The sequence below is a fragment of the Triplophysa dalaica genome, chromosome 7 (assembly GCF_015846415.1).
Source record: "Triplophysa dalaica isolate WHDGS20190420 chromosome 7, ASM1584641v1, whole genome shotgun sequence".
In the NCBI taxonomy this organism is placed as follows: Eukaryota; Metazoa; Chordata; class Actinopteri; order Cypriniformes; family Nemacheilidae; genus Triplophysa; species Triplophysa dalaica.
Window position 1 is genome coordinate 22,732,772 of NC_079548.1, and position 16,076 is coordinate 22,748,847.

At 36.1% G+C, this 16,076-nt stretch overlaps 1 protein-coding gene across 1 annotated transcript in view; it reads left to right on the forward strand.

The window, feature by feature from the left end:
• Positions 1-16,076, forward strand: part of LOC130426821 (alpha-1,6-mannosylglycoprotein 6-beta-N-acetylglucosaminyltransferase B) — a 127,282-nt gene that overhangs the window by 92,997 nt on the left and 18,209 nt on the right. Inside the window, exons 10-11 of the mRNA XM_056753773.1 lie at positions 2,789-2,922; positions 9,794-9,924. Coding sequence (XP_056609751.1) covers positions 2,789-2,922; positions 9,794-9,924 — 265 coding nt within the window. The remainder of the gene's footprint in view (positions 1-2,788; positions 2,923-9,793; positions 9,925-16,076) is intronic.

The following is a 16,076-nucleotide window of genomic DNA, read 5'->3' on the forward strand; positions in this document are numbered from 1 at the left end:
AAGTATAAAGAACAATTCAAACATAACTAGTCCGATGGACTCTATCTATCAAACTGACACTCTGTCGTTCTTTTCCACTATCAGAGATGAAAATATATTTTACTTTCCCCCTTCACCCGGTTGAACAGAACGAAAACCAAAATGTATGAATTGGTCCAGAAAACAGTTTTTACTCAACAGACATTTATTAATTTATTTCCCTTGTTAGCTTTTACAGTTCAGACCTTGTCAAGTCTTTTCAAGCTGCAAAGGATTGTTTTTTTTCTCCGTGGCCAGAGTGAATGCCTTATATCTACTTTCATTTAAAGATTTCAAGTATTTTCTGTCATGGTCTGTGAAATAGATTTATTGGCTTTTAGCTTCAGTGGCTGTAACACAAAAGCCTTCCTGAGCATCTGACTGTCCTCAGTGATTCTTCAAACTCTTGTATGTAGATGTGCTCTTCAGTCGGCGTGTTTCACACGGAGACACGTACAGCATTGAAGCATCAGCACACAGATCATTACGGCATACTCCTGAAATTTGCCTCATAAATAATGGAGAATATTTGTTTCTCACCGCTCACACCACGACAGCCACATACATAATGCATTGTAATTATTGAAGCATCAATTAGAGGCCATTTTTCATTTGCCAGCTGATTTGTCTTTTTTGTAATGAATCATTGTAGCCTTAAAATTGTAATTTATAAAGGAAAATGAAAATACTGCAATTTACTCAGCGTTCACCAGTCACCTGTTTGTTATTTTTATGGAATGTTCACACAGCACAGTTTACAGAGACCATGGCTGTAAAACTTTAAAAAGTTTCACTTATATGTCATTCGCCCATGGTTCTCCTTAATTGTTTAATATTCACTAAAAATAATCAATTAAAATTGAAATCAATGTAATGTAAAATATTTGTTTTATTATCGATTTCATTATTATATCATTTTTTACCATTTTTAAATATATATATAACATTCCTAAATTGGCAAGCACCAGCAGATGTCTGTCTTTTGTTGGCATGTATGGGCAGACTTTTGCATTCACTGGGACCATTACAACACTTAAATATAAAGGTCTGATCTTCTCCTGTAGACATTTTTATCAGTTAGTAGTGAAATTTTAAGTAATAAATCTTACAGTAATACTATCTGGTCAACCTTACAACGAAAATCGTTGTTTTTATCGGCGGTTTTTACTATGGTAACAGCACAGATTTAAACATTTGGTGGATCAAACACCCATCTGAGATCTCTCTGTAAATTTGTAAAGCATTTGAATTATTTTTAGTGCATGATTTTTCATAGTCAGGTAAGGACCATTTTCAGGATTGTCACATCCATAACGCTACATATTCCTCATAAATGGACCCATGAAAATGAATATAAAGTAACTATTTGATGTTCTATAAAGATGCATCCCCTCTCCATTCATTGGGTATTATTGCTTCAGGATTGTGCATTTTATTTTATATACAGAAATCCAACAAAGTTTATCGTCTCCCAAAAACGGCATCCTTTTTTAGTCACATCCATAAAGCATGTTTATTTCCCTTATTTTGAATAGATATTTTATTCATAGACTGACTTTTTTTATGTTTAGACTCTATCAACAAGGGTTCAGTAAAATATAAACAGATGGTTCATTATAGTATTATTACGTCCATAACGCAAAATGTCACGTCCATAACGTTAAAATTGCCCGTGTGGTGTATATTATAATTGTCCTGTTTTTATTTCTAAAAGAAAACTGAGACGTGCTTTAATAATAAATTTGAAAGTAATTACAGTAATATTTTTATTTCAATTATATTCAATAATTCAACATTGAACGATACGCAAGCTAGTGTTTGCCGACAGGAGTCTGTTTTCTGTTCCTGACTGCTCTAATAACAGTGTTTCCCATTGGCTGGATTGCTGACTTCACTTCTTTTTTCGAATCTATTCCTATTTGCCTCTTTTTCTGTTCAGGAGGCAGTTTTGCTGTGATCGTAACTCTTATATTTGTTTATACAAGTCAGAGTAACACTTTGTTGAGAAGCAGCAGAATGCTTTTACAGAGAGCAATCTATTCCCACTACAGTGCAGTAAGGCCTTAAATAAGTGTAGAGTTTAACCTGTGGATCTGTCAAACTGCACCTTCCCTGCACTGTATTTGGTAAGTGAAAACAACACAGAGTCACAGCCAAGCTGTAGATGTGATCTGAGACTTTTCTATTATGTTTCAAGCAGAATGTTTGATATTTCAATAGTTTGAAATGTCAATAGTCAATAGCTGTGTCCACCACATCTGTCAAGGAAAACATTTACATTTCATCATTTAGCAGACTCTTTTATCCAAAACGAGTTCAGGGAGCAATAAGTTATATGTCATACAGGAGCAATAATACAAAAGGTGCTAATACAAAGTTACAACTAGTTGTATTTTAATGTATGTATTCTAATGTATTTGATCAAACTGCATGCATAAAATGACATATGCCCTTTTATTAACGAAAACAAGCAAAACATGTATGGTGTTAAAAAATCCTTTCTTACTTGAATGATGAAATTAAAACTGAATGTGCTTATGTACATAGACGTGATATTACTTTTCACAAAAATGTGTCTAAAAACACCTTTAAAAAAAGTGTTTTAAAACGTTAATTAAAATTAAAACCTCAAGCTAATTTCTCATAATTATATGAACCGGCTTCTGGTAAAGTCCCTTTTTAATCATTGTTAACATGTACATTATAGCATAAAATTAGCTTTTTTGTTTCAGTGGGATGGATTACATTAAATGGTCATATTTGTCTATAGGTGTCACATTCGTGTGATCGACACCTTCGGGACAGAGCCAGCGTACAATCACGAGGAGTACGCCACACTGCACGGCTACAGGACCAACTGGGGCTACTGGAACCTGAACTGCAAGCAGTACATGACCATGTTCCGTAAGTCCATCTTTGAGTCTTATTCAGTGTTGTTGAATACTGTTTGTAGTTTGAATGTGTCTGACAAGCGCATCCATGTCAAGTACACACAAACTCATTTTTTAGATACGATCATCTAAGCAATGACAACTGCAGTAAAAGAAAACACCATGAAACAACACTACTAACAACTAGAAAATGGTCATGTATATAATTTACAGCAGTATTCACTGAAACATAAATAATGAAAATATCAATTTGGTACTTACACGAAGTAAGCTATAATTTTCCATAACTTGATAGTAGGTTAGTGTTTTTCACACCGGTGTATAGCTTTTCTAGGAACAGGCAATGTTTTTGTGTTAACATGAGGTGAACACTGAATGAGCAGAGGCAGGCATATCTAGGACACTCTCCAAAAAATATAGATAGCATTCAAACGTCTGTTTAGCGACTCGGTGTGATTTGTTTTCATGAAGGTTCCCAGACATCCCTGTGTGCTGTTTATTTCAGTTATAGTTCACCCTAAAATGTTTTTCATGATTTACTCATAACATCCCAATTATTTTTCTTGACAAGTATGACATGAAATTCTTTCTTTTTCTAGTTCTGTACAGTCCATATAATTATTGAAAACAGGATCTAAGCTAAAGTGAAACCTACAGTAAAAATGAAATATGTAAAACATATTGAGCAAAATTAAAACTAGAGAAATCTTGTTATACTAACTTCCCAGTTTATTTGAAAGCAGCATTATTGTTCAAGCTAGTGATTTATTCCTTTCATTGTTGTGGTAGGGGAGAGCGGGGACGAAATAAGTAACATATCGATTTACTCAGAGCCCTGACTACATTTGCATTCCAAGCTTTGACGTCACATTCAGCACGCAACCTTTGACCTAGATGCCGAATATCACGTGTTTTCATCATCGTTTCTCGAAACAGTTTTCGAGCACAGAAAGTAAATTTCAGAAGCTGAGCTTTTTTTCTAATTACAAGTTGTGTTTCTTGTTTCACGTGTCACAGTAATGATCCATCTACAGGTGATTCAGTGCTGTAACACATCCTGATTTAATTTCATTTTTATATTGTTCATAGTGTTAAAACATTTTATAAAATACATTGACATTGCCAATTATAAAATATTCGAAACAATTAAAGTTTGTACTATCGGGTTATTTTTTAAACATGTGATAAATCTGAAATTAAATGTAATTTAATATTTTTTCATAAAGTGACCATGACATAAGGTGTTTGCAGTTACATATTATCAAGGTCATATTCAGTTAAATTAATAAAAACCAGAGTAACACAAAACATCTAGCTTATATTGGTGTGTTACTTTTGACCCACCAGTGTGTTACTTTCATCCCTTCTGATGGGGTCGAAAGTAACAATGTGCAACTTATCTTCAAGTGAAATTATACAAAAGTCATTCAACATATGAACAACATGCCACCTGGTATTGGTAGACCACGCTTGTGAGTTACGGAGCACAACAGAAGAAGTAAAGAGCAATGTTTTGCTTATTTTTGCACAATCTACACCGCCTCTCCTTTGTATGGAGATTTATACACTGTTCACACGAGAGATGGCTAGATTGCAAGCAAGGTCGGTCATCGATCACAGACTATACTGTGTAAAATGACCCCAATGTTTTCGTTCCCACGAAATGTTGCTGTGTGTGAGTCTGCCAAGTTGTAAAGCCCAAAGTGAGCGAATAACAATGTTTTTGGCATGGGAAAAAAGAGTTGACTGTGAATCACACGAATGAGTTGTAAGTCGTTCTAATTTCAGTTTTGTGAAATGCCCGCCTATGTTCAATTCCTGACACTGCTCGCGGTCGACCAATCAAAGTAGACTAGACCATCTGACCAATGAGATCAGAGTACATTTACATTTAGGCATTTGGCAGACGCTTTTATCCAAAGCGACTTACATTGCTTTATCCTAAACATTTTACATAGGTATTTGCAATCCCCTGGGATCGAATCCACAACCATGCGTTGTTAACGTAATGCTCTTACCACTGAGCTACAGGAAACGAATAACAAAGAGTAGGTACAGAAAGTAAGGAATTAGACAGATGAATTGCTGAACGAATTATTTGAGAGTCAGTCAAGAAGTAAGATAATAACTGCTTATTATTAAAAATGAAAGTGTTGTTACCTTGTATGTACGTAAACTTATTGTTGGACACTCCATAAACCAAAGGAGGACCTTAAAACCACAAAACATTTACTCTTAAAATGTTCTACATGTAGTTACCAGATTATACACTTTGCTTGCAGTGTTGCTGATGGTTTTTATCAAGTAGGACACCAAAGATACTATTATTCCTTAACACTTGAAGAACTGATGACAACTGAAATATGGGAATATCTAGCAAAGCTTATGTTGTTACTCCAGTTAATAGCTTCATTAGACCCGACAGCAGGACCGTGTGTGCATCCTTTCTCATTTCCCATGCAAATAGGGCATAAGGGTCTTAAAGGGTCAGAGAGATTGTTAAAAAATTTTTAGAAACAAAAATCTTTACTGGCCTCGCAAGTGGGCCTTAGGGAAATAAGTGCAAAAAAAAGATGATACGACACCTTTTGGCACGTCATTGGTTCTCTACTGCGTTTCACCGCCTCTGTATTTGTAATCTGAACAGTGAATGTAATGTTAACCTTTAAAGGATGTTTAGTAGGACCACGAGAGCATTGAGTACATGTCTGGGTAGCAGATGCTATAGGAGCAGAGCATCTGTAAGCAGTGGTCCACGATGTGCTCTCATGAGGAGAGAAGCATCTGTTCTCTCACTAAACTGGAGAGTCTTTGTGTGTGTACGAGACACGGCTTCTCATTTACATTTATTAATATCATACTCAACAAGAAAGCTTCTTTCTGAAAGGGGGTGTTAATGATTGTGAACATTCATAATTTCATTGATTACACATTGGTTATACTTAAATGTCTCTAAAGCTTGAGACACTTAAACATGATTACAGCACAATATAAAACAAACATTACAGTATTTTACAATTGCTAGGACAGTTTTTCCAATACTTTTAACAATTTTCTAAACTCTTAACACATCACAACCTCTAGCTGTGTAGGCAATACAATTAAAACATTTCTTGTTGCTTTGACACAAAATACATACATTTAAAATGCTTTAACGTTTTTAACACACAAGCCCAACCAAGACCAAAACTATGTATTTTAACTGTCAAATGTACAAATGCTTTCACACTGTTTGTTAGAACAGATAAAATCATATTCAAACGTCAAAGTGAACTGCTGAACACAAATAAATAATCTGTATTTTGTTCCATTGCTAATGAGAAAAAGCAAATTGACGTTATGCAAATAAATAAATCACAGCTGTAGTATATATTCACGCCTGCTGTCATAAACATGTAAAGTGAGGGACAGAGCATCATCGTAAGATGAACCTGGGATCCCCTTCCTAATCAGAATCAGAATCAGAATGAGAAGAGCTTTATAGCCAAGTATGTTTGCACATACAAGGAATTTGTTTTGGTGACAGGAGCATCCAGTACACAGAATAAGCAACAACACACAGACCATCAAACAATACAAAAAACAGTTACACAGATGATTTAAATAAGGGCCTATGGGTATAAAATAAAGAAATACAATACAATAAACATAAGAGTAAAGTTATGTGTGTATGTAAATATGTACAAGTAAAAAATAGAATAGACTATTTCAGTAAAAGGTATGTGTTATATACAGCAAGATGAAATATAATTTACAGAAAAAGTTGTATAAAAATAGATAGTGTATTATCTGAAGGATATTGAAGATTGCACTTTATTATTATTGCACAGAGTTAAATGCACATAAGAAGTCTTGCACGCAAGACTTTTTTTTTTAAATAAAATTAACTGTTCAAGAGGTAGATGGGCTGAGGGAAGAAGCTATTTTTGTTTCTGGTTGTTTTGGTGCTCAGTGCTCTGTAGCGACCAAAAAGGCAGCATTTTGAAGAGATGATGGCTTGGATGTGAGAGGTCCAGGGTGATTTTCTGAGCCCTTTTCCTCACTCTGGATGTATACAGTTCTTGGAGGGTGGGCAGGGGAGCACCAATGATCTTCTCAGCAGTCCCAACCGTCCTCTGTAGTCTTCTGAGGTCTGACTTTAACTGCATCCTCAACAGACCTGTTTGCTCTGTAGGCAAACTGCAGGGGGTCCAGTAAGCGTTCTGTGATGTCCTTCAGATAAGCCAATACCAGTCTCTCAAATGACTTCATGACCACAGATGTGAGAGCGACGGGTCTGTAGTCATTCAGTCCTGTGATTTTGGATTTATTTGGGATGGGGATTATGGTGGAGCACTTGAAACAGGAAGGAACTGTGCACAGATCCAGTGATCTGTTGAAGATCTTTGAGAAGATGAAGGCCAGTTGAACAGCACAGCTTTTAAGACAGGCTGGGGAGATACCATCCGGGCATGGTGCTTTTCTTCTCTTTTGTTTCCTAAAGACTCTGCACACATCCTCTTCACTGATCTGAAGTGCAGGAGGTGCAGGAGGTGGGATGACTGAAGGTGATAGGTGTTGTGTAGAGAGAATTTCAGAGTTGGGGTGAGGTGTTAAATTAGCGTTTTCAAATCTGCAGTAAAAGTCATTCAGATCATTGGCCAGGTATTGATTGCCTGCAAAATTGGGGGATGGTGGCTTGTAGTTAGTGATGGCTTTAAGGCCCTTCCACACAGACGCAGGGTCATTGGCTGAAAACTGGTTTTCCAACTTTTTAGAGTAGTTTCTCTTAGCCACTCTGATCTCCTTTGTCAATGTGTTCCTAGCCTGCCTGTACAAAACCTTGTCCCCGTTTCTGTAGGCATCCTCCTTGGCTTGGCGAATCTGTCTGAGTTTTGCTGAGAACCATGGTTTATCATTGTTGTATTTTAAGGAGGTCCTAGTAGGAATGCACAGATCCTCACAGAAACTGATGTATGATGTTACAGTCTCTGTGAGCTCGTCCAGATCGGTGGTAGCAGCTTCAAAAACACTCCAATCAGTGCACTCGAAACAGGCTTGTAGGGCAAGCTCTGTTTCGTTGGTCCATCTTTTAACAGTCCTTACCACAGGTTTGGCAGATTTTAGTTTCTGTCTGTAGGCTGGGATAAGGTGAACCAGGCAGTGATCAGACAGTCCTAAAGCTGCTCTAGGGACAGAGCGATATGCATTCTTTATTGTGGTGTAGCAGTGGTCCAAAATATTTTTGTCTCTGGTAGGGCGTGTGACGTGTTGTCTGTATTTTGGCAGCTCGAGTGTAAGTTTTGCATGATTAAAGTCGCCAAGAATAATGATAACGGAGTCCGGGTGTTGTTGCTCTGTGTCCGTGATGTGATCGGCGAGCTGTTGTAACGCCACGCTCACGTGCGCTTGCGGAGGAATGTAAACACACACGAGAATGAACGAGGAAAACTCTCTCGGCGAGTAAAAGGGCTTACAGTTAATGAAGAGTGCTTCTAGGTCGAGACAGCGCATCTTCTTCATCACTGTTGTATCTGTACACCACTTTTCATTGATGTAAAAACATACCCCACCTCCGCGCGGTTTTCCTGTTGATTCTGCGTCGCGGTCCACAGAGTTTGAAAAATCCTTATTTGTCCGGCAGAGTAGAAGAAGTTCGTCCGTTTTGTTTGGTAAAGAGCGCAGATTCGCCAGATGTATGCTAGGCAGCGCAGTTTTAAAGCCGCGCTTTCTGAGCCTGATCAGCGCGCCGGCTCGCTTACCACGCTTGCGTGTCCTGGAGTGCTTTAGCAGCGCTGCTGCGCCTCTGACTACGATGTTAAATAAAGCATCCGAATAATCAAAAAGCCGGTTAAATATCAGATGGTGTGCAGTTCCTAATGTTCAGCAGTTCACCTCTTGTGAAACTAATTGTATGGGAAAAACATAAAACACGACAAACTAACAAAAACACTAAAACAACTGGAGAGCTCCACACCGAGGCAGCCATCTGCGGCGCCATCTTGGATCAAGCGGTTCAACGGTAAAATTAATGTAAAATTCATGTCCATATCGTTTTTAATTTCAAATAAACATTTACATTTTATTAGATAAACAGTGAATGTGACAATACAGTATAAAGACAACATATTGTTTCCAAACTTACAAATATTGTTGGAGATATATAACCCTGAAGAGACATTGTTGTTGTACTGCAATACGTAACTTTCTCTTTGAGTGTGGAAAAAAATTAAATATTTACTGGGAATTTACAAATATAAACTATTCTGAATATGTTGCATGTAGCAAAAAAAGCAGATAAACACTTAACCTTCTGGAGGCCCCTGGGGGTCCCCGGACCCCAGTTTGAAAATCCCTGTCATATCATACAGAGAGGCTGGTGAATGAATATAGACAAATCTCAGCTGGGACACAGTGGCATTTACTGTCCAGATTTTTCGAGAAACCAACAGGTATGATTTTGTACAAGGGCAAACCTGACATTTAAAATAATGCAGTTTCTGTTATTCCATCATATGTTAGTGTTTTTTATGACATTGCGATATGATTGACTGAATGTTACTGTCAGTAGAGAACATGTGTTAGTGTTTTGGTATAGACAGTGTATTGTATTGGTGTATTCATGAGTTTTTATAATGAAGTTAAGTTTACAATGTGTGATTTTGAGCATGAAATTAACAGTTTGGCCAATTATGTGTTTTAGGTGTGTTGCTGTGTTAAGGGTTTAGGAAACTTAAAAAATGGTCATAGCAATTGTAAAACACTGTTATCTACTTATGTTGGCATTTAAATCCCTCAAGGGAGCAGTGTTTTCACTAGCTGGTTAACTGTCTGAAAAGTCATAAGGAGTAACCATAAACCGATAAATGTACTGTATGTATTAACAAAACTCTCTTTCCTCACAGCACACACTCCTGACAATTCCTTCATGGGTTTCGTGACTGAGGAACTAAATGAGACGGAGAGACTCAACATACAGAGGGACAAAGCCAACAACATAGCAGTGGTTTATGGCAAAGAAGCCAGCATGTGGAAGGTAAGAATGAATGTGGACAGTTTTAACCAGTCAAACAAGATTTAGCCAAAATGAACTGCTCAGGTTATGAGCAAAATCTTACAACACTGTATGTCACAGTTTATAGTTAATATTGTGAGACCAGGGTGTGCTTCTGAGTATGAATACTGCACTGTATGTACAGCAGTCTGCATAATATTTGCTTTTATTGATCCTACGGGTTAAAGAAAAACATCAATATATTAGCTACTGTATATGGTACAAAAAAAGAGAAAACATTCAACTCGGAGAAGGTGTTTGGTTTACAAATCGATTTGACAAAAGAGAAAACCACAGAATATCCGGATTATGTTTTTTTATACGGAGTGTCTATTTACATGGAGTACAAATAGCCCACCATGTTGGGAGAGACCAGAGCCATTGAGAGAAAGAGTTGCACCTACGGAAGTTCACCATTTGTGCGTGTCATGTGATGTATATAGCCTTCAGAAAGTTCCAGGATGTCCATTAAATGACATATGTCTTTAAATTGGTTAAAAGTTAACCTCAGTTGTTCAGCTCCGCCCACCAATTTGTGATTGGATTAGAGAAAGTGTAAGAGCAACGCCATTTTAAACAACGACTCCAGTGGTGTGAGATGTAAAGTCTGTGTAGCTTTGGCACTGGAGACTGTGGTTCTAATCCACATCTCACTGAAAATGCACTTTTACCTTTTTCTATCACATTACAGATCATAAAGACATTTGTTTTCAATAAAATTGATTTAAGACTTAGAAAATACATTTCTATTAATAAAGTTTAGATTTAGGGTCAAGGTTATTGGTGTAAGGCTTTGATATCTCAATAAGTTGACATCCTTTTAGTATTTGTTTATAAATATAATGAATTTCACTCTGTTATTATAGCATAATTTTTAATGCACAACAATACTCAGGTGCAAATAGTAAAATTTTCTGTAACACTTAAGTATATGGGGCAATTCTCACTATTAACTAGTTGTTGTTAGCATGACCATTAGTGGCATATTGGTTGTTTATTGATACTTTTAAAGCACATATTGTGCATGACCATACTGTTCATCCCTCATCCTACCCAATACCTACACTGTTAACGATTTCCTTGTATTTTTACAGTAAGTTACTGGCAGCACGGTTGCCATTAAGTTACTGTATTTTGATTTACAATACTTTGCTGTAATATATTATTACAGTAAAATAATATTACTTTATATCTACAAAACAGTATTTTACTGTATTTTTACAATATTTTGTAATTTAGTCTATTTTTAATGTATTTGTATCATACTGTTATTTGCTGTAATACCTATATTGCCCCATTATTATTATTTAATTACCAAAAATATTCATAGCTAGTTTAGATAAAAATCTATAGTTAATATTATAGTTATAGTTATAATTCAAAAGACAATCCAAGCAATGTTTGCATCAAACATATTTTTATTGATACATATGACACTTAAATGATTTAAACTTCTCAAAAGTGCAAGGGCACTCAGGTATGCCACATATAAAGCGGTGATTAGCCACATTCCTGTGTACTTCTACATGTGAAAAGCATTTAATATTGTAGTCGAGAAACTTCATGACTTGCAGTTGTAACTGGACATCCTGGGATGACTCGGTTCAAAAATGACCAAATCCAGCCTTAGTATCAATGGTGAGACTGTAAAACAAAAAGACACAAATAACAAAATCTGCAAGCCATAGAAATAAGTACAAATTGTGAACTAAGTGGTGAAAGAGAATTCAGTAACACTTTACTCTAAGGTTTTGTTCCATAACATGTATTAATTGTTTAGCTAATATGAACTAACAATGAACAATATCTTTTCAACATTAGAAAATTCATATTGCATTATCAAATATTATTAATGTGAACAGAGATAAATTGATTGATTTAAAAGTGTATTGCCAAATGTTAAAATGTATTAACATCCTATGTTAACAAATATAACCTTATTGTAAGTGTTACTAAAAAGTCAGTAGTAAAACCAAAACTAACCAAATCTGAATTAAAAGTTGTATTATTATGGTCAATACTTACAGAAAACCCATAAACCCAGGATGCAAAAGTGGACCAAACTGTCACGTTAGAGCTGTAAGAAAAAAATATGTTACTTGCTGAAATTTTGAAACCATTTTGTTTATTAAATACATTTAAGATAGCCAAGCGAAAATGAAGCAAAATATGCATTAATATTAAGAGTTTAGATATTTGGGATTGCATTTTTGGTTACATACCGAAATAGTATGGGTGTAGCGAAATTCAATGCGGTTTTGAAAATGCATTTTAAGCTGATTGCGCTCCTCTCTCCAACGTAAAGTGTCCGTAAAGTGTCATTACGTAAAGGAGGAGCCAGCATCGCTCGTTACCAAAGTACGTGCAATGATTTGAGTCTTTGAAAACTTGTTTTAAGTGTCATAAGCAACATTGCAACAAATATGCTACCATATAATACTTATTGGCCAACTGAATGTAAAACACTCGAAAGAACATCATCTCTACTTTTGCTGATATACCGTAATAAGTAAACAGTAATAACACCGCAAACCCATTCATTCACCTAGTAGTACCTTATTGAAAACAGCAGTAATCTGTATAGATCGCACTCACCTCAATTAAATATTACGTTTCACTTCGTGTGGAGCAGTTTGGTGCTGTGTAGGCTACTTATAGTGCCTTTGTTATTTCACATGCGATTTGGGCCGTTGAGAGCGTGAGATAGAACCTGAAAGTGTGTGTTAAGTCTGGTCTATTAACAGATGTTGTTTTTTGCACATGCACAGCTAATTCACGAGTCGGTCTGTCATACGGTCGAACTGAATACTGCTGCTACTTCTCTCTGCCCATTAATGAACAGAGGAAAGCCAAGATAAGCGACCCTAAGCTGGGACACCAAGACCGAGCTCGCGAGGAGTCTTAGTTCAATGGGTTAACGGGAGACAATTGGTTAACGGGAGTTTATCTATTGCCAAATACAAGTCATATCCTACCTTGCCATTGTAAACGAACTTCAACATTTCGATAGACTTCGATAGATAAAACCCTTATGATTAATTAAGTGGGTTGTGTAAATCGGGTCGAAGCAGTGGGAGGACATCTAGTTTAATTTCTGAGAGAGACTGCAACGTTTGTTGGCGACCTTTTCTCTCTCATTCCACGTTTAAAATAACATTGTGACAAACTGTTGTGGAAAATACTGAAACTAAATAATAGCTTTGCATGAAACACATAAAATAAACCAGACTGCAAACTTACCGAACTGCCCGAAATCGAATTGAATATCCTCCTCTTGCTGCAGGCAGGAGTTGCGCTCTGTGTGATTTGACGTGATTTGCCTGGCACATACAGCAAGGCTACAGCGAGGTTACAGCGAGACCAAAACATACTGTAAAAGTTTCCCGCTCAATCAAATTACCCAGAATGCACTATGAACTTCAGTATTTTACTGTAATATATAAATACAGTATTGTACTGTGGATATTTACAGTAATGTGCTGCTAAATCTACAGCGACATCTAACAGTGTAAACCTAACAACTACCTTACTAAGGATTAATAAGCAACAAATTAAGAGTTTATTGGGGGAAAAGTCAAAGTTAATGGTTTGTTAATAGTGAGAATTGCCCCCTATACTGAAGTGTGACCAAAAGTGTAACTACTATTTATGCTTAGTCCAAAGAAATAAAGCTATTTTCGGCTATTGTTTCCGTACATATCAAAACATAAAAAAAAAAATTGAATTCCATGAAGAAACACATAACAAGTCTTTATTTTAGTCCTTTTCTAAAATAAGTAAAACACTAGAAATTAAATGTACTTCATTTCTTATTTTTATTCTTTTCATGATATGGAACTTGATGGTCAAACGCCAAACATAAACTGATTCATAACAAATACAACTCTTATATTATGTAACATTTAAGGTCAAAAGGGCAGATCAACAATTAATGGGGGTTTATGTTTACATAATATACAGTATGTCTGTGCACTGTGCATATTCATTTTGTATTAATAAACACATTCACCTATAAATATATATTTAAGCAAAATATTCATATGAAATATAAAATAAAAAATGAATGAACAATTATATTTATTAAAATTGAATATTAATATAGTCATAAATATTCCCTAAATAAATATGTGCATGTCTACATGGATGTCTTTATAAATTCAAAATAAATATGTAAAGTGCACAGACATATACTATTATGTCATTATTATGACACTTTTGTTCTGGATGCGATTAATCACCATTAATTGTTGAACATTGTATCATACTTTAAATTCTGATTGGATGAGTCACATTTGTATCTGGAAAAAGCTAAATTTTCCTAATTTTGACTGCTCAGTTTTTTTATGTTTGCTCTATGTTTCTTTGTTGTTTATTCATGAACATAATGTAAGCTGAAGCCCCCATGATAACCATGCAAAAATATATAGCACTGTGTGAAATATTGTACACATATCTAGCAGCTGGCACTTTATTATTAATTGTTAACATTGCACGGTTCAGGCCTACTGCTCAGCTTTTATAAACACTGTTGGGTCTCTGCTGTAGACTTGTTTTGAGCTGGTGTATCTGACAGAACACACAGAGATTGATTGCCTGCGTCTTATCATGGCTTGTTGGGCACACTGATTGCACTAAAGTGGCGTTTGGACGTGCTGACAGCACATAACATCGGCTGCCTTCAAAGCAAGAAACAAGTGAATATTCTACAAGCATCAAGCAAGAGTCAGCCTGTGAACATCGCCCGAGGAAACGGCGCCCACCCTCTCTCCCAGCAAAAAATAAAAGATATGACAAGCATCAGACCTTAATCAGAAAGCGTGTTCAAACCGCGGGCGCTCGGCAGCTGAGATTTGGTTTTGATGAGAGCAAATGCTCCCCAGCAGCTACGTGAAGCTTCAAGCCTTTGAAGGATGAAGCTTCCTCGTTTAAACGGAATGTTTCGACTGCCATTTTCGCTGTCTTTGTGCATGAGTTGCGTTTGAGGTGCGTATTGTCGTGTCTGTTTTGGTTGACAGGTTGCCATTTTAAAGCTATCTGCACTGTGAAGTCCCTAAACACTGACAGTTCCCTCCAGGCCTAATGCCAGCACATTTGCTTCTATTGTGCAAGTGTCACTCGGCTCGGCACAACAACTGTACGCTTAGAGATTGGAAAGACAATCAGCTCACCTTTCCTCCCTTTTTACAGTGTTTGCTTTTCAGTTTTGTGTGAGTGAATTGAACTCTGTCTTGAAAAAAATCTGTAATTTATAGATGAATGGGGAATATAAACGGGCCACATCTAATATTTTAAAGTGTCCAAAAATCCTTTTTTAGAGAGAGAGAGAGAGTTGAACATAATACAACAAACAAAACAATTATAACCAAATCAAAATGTTGAACTAATATATAGTATTAACAATTTATTTACAGTATATATAAGTATATAAGAAGTGGTTTTGGGCCAGTGTTTACATCTTGAGAAGTGGACCATACTGAGATCAAACACTAATGCTAAATGCTAAAAGCTAAAGTTGCTAACATGTAGCTTAAGAATGAGTACCACATAGATTCTGGGTTTTAGTGTTGGCTAATCAGACAACCGCAATATTCCTTATGTAACAATGTTTTACAGCAAGTGTTTTTTAAGGATGTTACTGCATGTGCAGGAAGTTTTTGTGGAAAATACTTTGATGTGTAACCGCAATGATAACGTTAAATATTTGGAAGGAAGCATGTTTGTGGTGGCCACAATACTAGGGTACTGTGTAGGGTGGGGTACGAAACGGTAACTTTTTTCAGTACTTTAGTCTCTGTGTAATTAAACACATTGTGTTGAAATTTTGCACAAAAGAAACAAAGATTAAAGGAATAACTACAGCATTATTATTACTACCAACTTATTCTATTTCCTCGTCACACACCTCATCATTTATTTATGCAGTGTGATAATTTACCTAAACCATGAGGCCTCCACTATTAACAGACCATTAGATAATATAGAAAAACAAAACTTGAAAAGTCTACAAAAATATCTGTCAGTAATAACTTTGTTTCGGGACTTCATGAGATGATTTCATTAATTGGTGGACAGAAAACAGAAAACGCCTTAAAAAATCTTAAACGTTCAGGGCAGTGTAATGTGTGGTTGCGTGT